Below are 9,399 nucleotides of genomic sequence, written 5' to 3'. Positions count from 1 at the left end.
ATTAAGCCCTTTATAAACGGTGCTTTATCACGAAGTGGCAGCAGCTTGCTTGAAGGGCCCCTCAGGTAGTTGTTCAACTTGGTCCCAAGGAAACTGTTGCTTGTGATTAAAACCAGTTTGTTGTTGTGTAACGCGATGCATGTTGCTGTATGCAGAGGACTTAGGGTTGCTAGGCGCTGCCATGGCGTAAAATCGCCTCATGTGAAAGACGGCGGAGCCCACACTGTTGCACACGGCTCAGACTCACAATATGAAGCCTTGTGCTGCAGATGTAATGAGAACCAGCACGCTCACTGATGTCATTAACATTTCTGTGTGTCTGATGTTTCCCAAACAGCACATGAGCTGTGTGGTCGTGGAGAAAATCTGTGAAGAAATCAGAGTTTTTCAGAAAGTCACTTCTGTGGAGATAATATCCATAACTCATGATGAGAGCCCTTTGGCTGTGAATGATGTTATACAATCAGGAAGTAAAATGTCAGCAAATTAATTCAGGTCTTTTTAAAAGACGTAGTTAATACAAAGTATACATGATGTCAACTCGGCTCAGAAACAGGTCAAACACGTACAAGTTTAACTCCATGTGAACGTTGAACTGTGATCAATTAGGATATGAATGTGTTACCTAATGAATGGATTTAGCTTCAGTCAGTAGCTAGCACTGTTTTCATTTAACATAGTGGCTCTAAAAACCAGGTGCATTCTGGGAGCTGGGAAACCTAGAAAGGTTTGGGTGGGGCACCAGAGTGCCCGAGCAGACAGACACAGTTCGATAAGAGAGAAAAAATGGATTAAGACTCAAGTTTAAAGGCCTGGTTCTCTGCAATTATAAACTGTATGATTACTAGATTCAGTTTAATAAATTAATACCAAACAAACGACCTTTAATACTCTAATATGAAACTACATCAGTGAATAGCTGCTTTATGTAATTCCATAAAGCCAACAGCTGTGAACTCGTGGAGAAGGTCCCCCACCCCCTGCAGGAGGAAGAAACCTGAAGTGTATTGACTAAAGGAGCTTTGTTTGTTTTTGTTGTTGCTTTGTGTATCTTTGTGTATCTTTGTGTAGCTTCTGCAGTTTTGCATTTTTTGGGTTGTTTTTTGTCTCTTTACTGTTGTATCTGTCAACGTTTCTTGTTGATTTAAAATAATTTTTCGTCTCTTTGTGTTTGTGTTTGTGGTAACAGTCACTTCACAGAGGATCGGTCCAAGGGCTCTACTTCAAATATATGTTGTATATAATTTGCTGGTGCTGATGTTCTTTACGGTCAGAATATTTTGGGGGTTACTACTCCTACATTATTATTTTGACTTTTGAACAAGGCGTCTGCATTAACCTTTGATTAAGACACAAAATATTACAGCTGTAAATGCTGTGTATTAGTATTAGTGCCTGGTTCCAAATAAAGCTTTTGTCCGGACTCTCAGCTCCAGATCAGACTCGGCTCTTTTGTCTTGTCAGCACCGAGATGCAGCTGTGAAGCCAGGAACACCATGTTCCTTTTTAGCAGAGGCTTTCCAACCGAACCCCCACCACACAGAGGCACCGCCCCCCTCCCTCCCCGCTTTTTCCTCGATTTTATGATGACCTGGACCAGACTGTGTCTCTGTGTTCTCTGTTGTTTGGGTTCTTGCCGGTGAAACTTTGTCCCCTCACGTGGAAGGAGAAAATACCAAATTCATTTAAGAGCAGAAAAGGGCCTGTTTCATATTTTTGCAGAGGAAAATCCACGTACCAGTGGTGTTACACTTGAAACCCCCCCCCAGAGCACATCTCTCTGCCATCGTTGGTGACCACCACACAATGATCAGTATGTGCCTGCTCTGTGCAGAACATGACGGGGAGGAATGTATAAGGTTATGTAAGAGGCGAGTGGGTGTGGAGCCCAGCAGCAGCAGCTTACAGCCTGACACAGACTGTCTCTGAGAGCAAACAATCCCCTCAGGCCGGCCTCGTCTAAACCCTGTCGCTTTATGTGCTGCTTATGTGGGTCAATACAACCTTCTGTCACACACACACACACACACACACACACACAGAGTCAGGATGGGGGTTTATTGTATCATATCTGCCTCATGATTTTTCAAAGATGATTTGACTTGAAAATGCTCAAGTAAAATATATATTTACCTAAAAAATAAAAACGAAACATTCTTAGTTACTTTCCACCAGTGGCCTCGTGTCTATAAACGTCTCTCTGTTCCTCGTCCACACTAATTATCGGTTGGGTGGGTGATAACAATCAGGGTCGTCTCCTGCAGATGAACCCTCTGCTCTCAGTGACACGGTCAGAGCCTGAGTCCCTCTCTGGCTGCTGCCTTCGATCTAATCTGCAAGACGAGGGCGAAGCCACGGCGCGGCTTTGTGTGTGGGTGTGTTCGCTGACATGAAGGCCTCCATTGTCAGTGGTGCTCCTGGCAACTCAGCCAATCCATGGAAAACACACTGCTCAGATTTCCAACATCAGTGTGTTTTGTGGTTATAAGGTGTTTTTGTGTGCTGGTAAGAAACCGACGTGGCCTCAAATTTCACAGGAGACAAAGAACAGAGAGGGGCCTCAGGTCGTTGCAGACCCTCAGAGGCTGTTTCATGAATTCACTCAGAAATGTTACTTCACCTGAATGCCTGACCTCCACTGTGCAGACTGATGCATGTGCAGTGAGTTTAATGCATGTTCATCTGAGCATCTGTGCCATCACAACAAGTTGGGAAACCAATTTTGGTCAAATATGCAACTTGCAAAAGAGTGATGTGGAAACTTGGAGGCTGCACGGCCTTTCAGTGACGAAGGAAACATCTTGTGTCCAGTGGTCAAACTTTTTTTTTTTTAGTGGCACTTAACGTCTGCAGGGAATCTTAAGCTTCATGTAACATTTAAACTGACACTTTAACTCCTTTCAGTGCTTCAACTTCAGTTTCAGTATTACACAAACAAAGCATTAACATTTTAAGACACAATAATATTGATTTGGCGTCACTGCAATACGTTAATAAGAACTGCTAATGTCACAGTTGGCTCTGGCTTCAGATTGGTTAAAATGTATAATTGTGCGTATTGTGTAGGTGTTGTGTTGCTATGTTTTTAATCTTTTTTATATTAAGAGTGTTTTTCAGTAAACAGATGAAACTACAGACTTCCACTGAGGCCTGCTCCAACTATACGCCGTGACTTCACAGTGTCAGCGGACATTTCAGTGGCTTTCAGGGTTCAGACGTCCGATCAGCTGATTTCTTCTGCTGACACTTTAACTGCTTTCAGTTCTGACATTTCAACCAACACTCCTGTAGTGAAATAAGCTGAGCTCCAGCTTATTTCACATGCAGTGCTTTGCATTATTTGCATCTGCAGTTTTCAGTGTCGGCCTCCTCTGGTTTGCCTGAACTTCACGTGGCTGGAAACAAACAAAGTGCAAAGTTTCTTAATTGTAACCAGATTTCATTAGTGTGTCTGGGTGACTGGGTTTCTTATGCACGTGTACAGTGGCTGAAATGTTGGCTGCATGCAGAAGCTAGTTCAGATGTCTGGGCAAGGTCAACACCCTTGCAACATAGCGGGGGTCAGTGCTTGACTTTTTAATTTTCCCCTTGGGGTTATATTTAGAGCTGCAGGGGTGAAACCGTCGTGTTAAAGATAGCAGCGGATTAAACTCCATTAGATGTCTTCATATTAACACGAACAACGGACATTTAACACCTGTACGCAGAGTGTTATTTAAAGAGCTGCAGCTCGTATGATTTATCAGTGTGTTTTAATATAGAGCGATCCTGTGTATAAATACTACAGACTCCTGCAGACATGTCTGGCTGGGGAGAGAGAACAACCTCATCTAAACCCTCCTGATCATAACAAAAGAGCCCTGTGCAGTCTCACAGGATGAAAGACAGTTTGATCTGCCTCGAGCACTAAAACATTCCCCAAATGTCCAAAGGACAATTCAGACAGATTACTGGGCTTATTCTTGTACGTTTAAGATTCTGGTCAGCAGTCGACAGAGCAACCCAACAATCTGCTTTCAATGGGAGCTGAGAGAAAAAGGAAGTATCTGGACTGAGCTTTAGAAGCAGGACTTCCCCATTCTGCCTTTTTGTTTTTTTCACAGAGGACTGTTACATAACCCGAGCCAAGTGCTGCTAACAGAGACAACAGATGTCCTCAGTGAAACCAAGGCAATGAAGGAGGCATTTAGAGAAACTAATTCTCATCACAAATATTACACAGACAGGGACGAAGTAATCATTCACAATCTGAAAAGCCTTTTGAAGGACATGTTGAGCAAGTCTTACTTGGACTGGATTTAAAAGATAGGATTTAGCTTTATTGAAAGATTCGGTGAAAAGAAACAGAACATGGGTTTTGGTCAAATGAGAGACCACCTGCTCTCACAAACACTTCACCTGATGTATATTTATCTTGTACTTTTGTGCTAAACGTCTCTTTCCCTCGTGTCCCTTTGTGACTCCATATAAGAACAATGCAAAACTCCCAACAGGGTGGCCTCCCTTCCTCTTTCCATGTCAGTCTGTCAGTAGGTCTTGTACAGACTTGCCCTCGTTTTAAACCAATCAGACTCTACTGCCCCTCAACAGGAAGCCAATGAGCGGCGGGGCATGGAAGGGGCTTGGTGAGGGGGGCGGACCTGACAGCTCAACACCATGTATGATGTAAAGAGGCTTGATTTACAGGAGAGGGAAAAATTTCCCAACACCCCCGAAGCCTTCAGAAGCGTGATTACCACAATAAAAAAAAACTTCTGAAGCTCCAATGACAAATGTGCTTCAAAATCAACTCTTCATGTGCAATTTTCAATTTCAAACTTTCTCCAGATATTATCAACATATCTCAAATCTGCAGCAGCCACATGTTATCGCTGCTGGCAGATAAAGCCCAGACACAGCAGAGGCTGAACTGGAGTAACCTCGTGGCGACTGCACAGGTTGCACTGTGGTTGGGATCATCTGTACCGTGGGGCCCTGCGAGGGGCACCGGCTGGTGTGTCACATCTCAGCACAATGAAGCATCTCGCACTGTGGCTTCGAACAGGCGCCAATATTCTCCCTGGAAAACGTTGAATTACGGGCTCAGATCATTTATTATCAGCTGATCTTTAATTTAGATGTAACTTTTATTAGCAATGTTCTTTTCATAACTGCAAATTGAGAGAAAGACCCAAGAGATAATAAAGTAAAGCCTGATTTAATGGCACATTTATGTTTCACCATCTATAACTGCACGCTCCATTATTACAACAGGTAATGATGCTGCATTCAGAGAAATTCCCATAAATTTTATGCGGATATTAAATTTTGGAGTGTTTTAGTCACTGAGGGCAGAATATCCCAACGTGAACAGCTGCTCTGTGGACTTCACACAAGTCGTCACAAGTCTCACATGATGCCACCTCCTGGTATTTGGCTCCGTTACTTCACAGCATGAGGCTCTGTAATGTCTCAAACCACAAACTCACGACAGCAAAGCTCCACTTAAAACACTTTAAAGAAAGTGAAAAGCTGTCACGTCTTTGTGTGTGTGTGTTTGGGATGTGCTCTTAATCCCGTGAGGAGCTTCTCGCTCTGAAGTAGATGAATCTTTGCTCTCATAAAGGATTGAAGCTGAGTTATCTCTGTAGCTCAATGCGTCCTGTGTGGTTTTCATGTAACAAAACAATAATCTTGTGTGAAGTCATTGGTAACTAATGGACTCATGTTTACTGAGATCAGGCTGAAAAAAAGGAGGCAGCAAATTGATTCTTTTAGTTTTACTATTAACTGAGTCACTGTCATTGGGTCCCTCTAGTGGATAAAATAAAGTCGGACCACACTCAACATGTGGAATTAGAAAACAGTTTCCCACGAAATTGATCTACTTTCTATTAAATTATGCGGATTGTGGATAATCTTATGATAATTAAGGCTCCTTTTTTACAATTTAGGTGATTTCCACTGATGTTTGATTGGTACTGTTTGTATGGAAGTTGGTTAAAAATTTACCTATTTTTATGGCGACTGGGAGGATCTACTCTGAGGTCACTGAAACCTTATCAGTCCTGAACCTGAAAGTTTATTCTTGACTTTGGAAACAACTGTAGATACACAAACTTTCTATAATTGAGGCTCAAAGGGAGACGGTTTGAGTTCATATCAGTCGGATCTTCTCCACACAAAAACAGCACCAACAAATGTCCCATTGCTCTCTCCTCAGCAGCTGTTACACCACTCAGTGGTCACTTCATTAGGTTCACCTGGACAGTCTGATGCAATCCACTGCAACAGCTCTGCCATGCTTTTATGATGACTAATGTTGGATGTTTGTCGTAGAGATGTTAAATAAATTGTTAAGTTTTAGCATCAAGGTCACAGTTTATGATGCGATGTGTTCTTCTGCATGACGTTCAGAGGTGTTTCAGAGATTCTGCTGCACTCATGTTTGTAAATAGGAAGGACAAAAAATTAGAAGCACCCCTGAATATAATGTAGACCAGCACGACACCCCCTTTAACTATGACCTCAGTAATAAATATAAATGCATTTTTAATTCATTCAATTCAATTAAACATTATAAACATTATAAAAACAGACTTTATATGTGCAGGTGTACCTAATAAAGTGGCCACTGAGTGTTTATACGTATGTAAAACAACATGAATGTGCAGCAGGTGACCATAGTGCAAGACAATGAAGCGATTATTGGTCTCAGGTGACAGTGACTCGGATGAAAAATAATTTTCATTTAATTTCATTTCTTAATGTTCCACATCTTGTCTCCTCGTCTTCGCAGGTATCAGTTAGCTTCCTGTTCAGAGCTTGTGTTTGTTGAGTCAGAGAATTATCAGCTCTGGAAATGTCATCAGCTGACCTGCCGTACAAGTCTTAACGAGTTAATGAAGGTCTAACATTTTAAGAAAGACTCTGTTTGCTGAAGGGGCCGTATGTCCTTCTTTTCTCTTCACAAATCAACAACAACAACAAAAAGGGGAGGGGGGTGACAGGTAACAAAGGTCCCCAGCGTTGGTATGAGCCCTGGGTTACTGCTCCATGGGGACGCCAACTTATAGGATTTATTTATGACACTACAGATTCAGACCTGCTCACACTCCTGTGAGGTAAAGCTCACTTGGCTCTGAACGTAAATGCTTCTCCTCAGGTAAAGCACAGATTTCCTCTCCACATCTCCGAGGAACAAATTATCTGATTTAAAAAATATCTGCTGAGTAAAACGAGGCCAAAGAGATCACTTGGAAAAAAGCCCAGAACATTTAAATCGTTATAATAATCCGACTGACAAAACAAAGAGATAAAACTATGATTCACAATCATGCTTTATTCTTGTTGATTTCTTATAAAAGAATCAAATAAAAGTCTCTTTCAAGATCTCACGCGCTGCTCAGTCTTTCAGTCTTGCTGTATCCCGTTTTCTTTAACTAAACTATACTTTTCTTTACACCTTAAGTCTCTTCATCTTAAATATCTTTTATTAGTTTGTGACTTCAAACCAAAACTTCATTGATTGTCAACACAAAATCTATCTTAGCACCAGTACAATAAAACTGTACTTTTGCTGTTTTGAAATACTGTTTTTGAATGAGGGAAGAAAATCTCAGAATAAAGGGATCCTAATAAGTACATTTCAAAATGAAGCACCAACCATACAAAGCAACTTTTTCATAGATAGGCTTGTCAGATACACAAGAGGTCAAATATATTAATGACTATTAAATTAAGCACAACAAACAGTGTAAATAAAACACTGCAACACAAAGCACTCTAGGATCTGGAAACATCATATCGGGACGTGGGGGACAGTCGTGGCTGCAGTTTAGAGGGCGTCTCAGCTCCTTGGACACAGGAGCAGGCTCTGGACTCCAGAGATGGTACGACTTTTCCTCTGAGAGAGATCCACAGGATTCTGTATCAGTTCAGGAGGAGTGCAACCTGGGAGGCGGAGAACACTACTATCTTTCCGGTTCTGTAAACAAACTCTCAATCTCAAGGTCCAAAAAGACATTATTTCATACTGCACGAGGGACTGGGACAGCTCAGTGCTAACCAGGCTTACTCTGTGAAATGTGGAGGAGAAACAAACAACCTCAGCTGTTAGGTCCGTCCAGTAATGATCTCTGGAGGATGATAAAGTGGAAAATGAAACGCAGAAAGAAAAAAAAAATGGAAATGGAGCTCTGAGCTGGGCGGGTGATTATGTTTGAATATTATGTGCCGTGCTGTGGTCTCTTCTCTGCAGGTCTCCAGGTCTCGCAGGTTGATAGAGAAACCATCTGGGCCAGTGGCCTCCCTGACTTAAGCGTCTTAGCTTTACGCAAGAGTTCACCAAGATAAAAGCCTTGGATTATCTCCCATCGAAAAATATCGCTTTCCCTCCGGAACAAACTCAAACAACAAGTCCTCAACATAATCCGGCCGATGCAACAAGAATCCATTCACATAACCAAATGTGTTACCCCTGATGGCAAGATATACATATACACTACCATGTACATACATAATCATTACAAAAGGTTTGCTCAATAGTTCTCATGTATTCAAATATACCTATAGGTAGGAACCTGAAAGCTGCTTTCCTGCACTGACCACTCCCACGTGCAGGTCCTTGTGATCATTTAATCACCTTCTGTCTGAGGTCAAAGGTTATCTGTGGAGTGTCAAGTCATTGCTGTAGCTGGAGTTAAAACCCACGACCCTCGTTGCAATGGACGGAGAGGTTTCCTTTGAGCTGCTGCTTGCAGGAAGGACTCGGGTTGACTTTGTCTGCCAGTGGAGGAGTGCGTCGCAAGAGAGGCTATCGGCTGCGAGGCTTCCCTGTGTTCGTCAGCGTCTCTTCCTCCTCCTCCTCTTCCTCCTCGTCTTCTTGTAGGATGTGAATGGACGAGCCCAGTAGTCTCTGGAGTTCTGGCACACAGCGAACCAGATCCACAAGCCCCTCTTCCTCCTCTTCCTTGTCTTCCTCCTCCTTGTTTTTGCCTCTGTATGGTGAAGCTAAAGCGGAGCTCACCTGGCTGACCGACACCTGTCTCCAGAGCTCGGGGCGCGACAAACTCACCACCTCCAAGTGCGGGTAGCGCGCCCGGAAGATCCGTGCAGACATCTTCAGACGTTTCAGAACGTCTGTCAGGAGGAACCAGTTGCAAAAGCTGCGAGAGAGAAAGGTCTGGTATTAGCTGTAGGTTGGTGGGTGAGAAAAAAGAAACTAAAAAAATAAAGACACAGAAAAGTTTTGCCAACATTTTATATCTCAAATATCCCCAAATAAATACCAAGGGCCCGCTGTTGATGAAAAGTCAAGGAATCTCTAGGTAGTCTATGCAATGAAAACCAGTAGGGATTTATTAACATTTATATCACTAAAAATCACATGCAAAAACATTTTTAATTAACGTTCGTTTC

General features: G+C 42.5%; 1 protein-coding gene across 7 annotated transcripts in view; it reads right to left on the bottom strand.

The window, feature by feature from the left end:
• Nucleotides 1-7,301: 7,301 nt before the first annotated feature.
• Nucleotides 7,302-9,399, bottom strand: part of bcorl1 (BCL6 corepressor-like 1) — a 30,608-nt gene continuing 28,510 nt past the window's right edge. For all 7 annotated transcript variants that reach the window (XM_071458481.1, XM_071458475.1, XM_071458476.1 and 4 more), the window contains one exon: nucleotides 7,302-9,146. In XM_071458481.1, the coding sequence (XP_071314582.1) occupies nucleotides 8,795-9,146 (352 nt within the window). In that variant the 3' untranslated portion in view covers nucleotides 7,302-8,794. The remainder of the gene's footprint in view (nucleotides 9,147-9,399) is intronic.

Source organism: Trachinotus anak, unplaced genomic scaffold (genome assembly GCF_046630095.1).
Source record: "Trachinotus anak isolate AG129_WGS33_773 ecotype Australia unplaced genomic scaffold, CSIRO_AGI_Tana_v1 ptg000021l, whole genome shotgun sequence".
In the NCBI taxonomy this organism is placed as follows: domain Eukaryota; kingdom Metazoa; phylum Chordata; class Actinopteri; order Carangiformes; family Carangidae; genus Trachinotus; species Trachinotus anak.
Note: the sequence above shows the minus strand (reverse complement) of the source record. Positions and strands in the feature narration are given on the sequence as shown.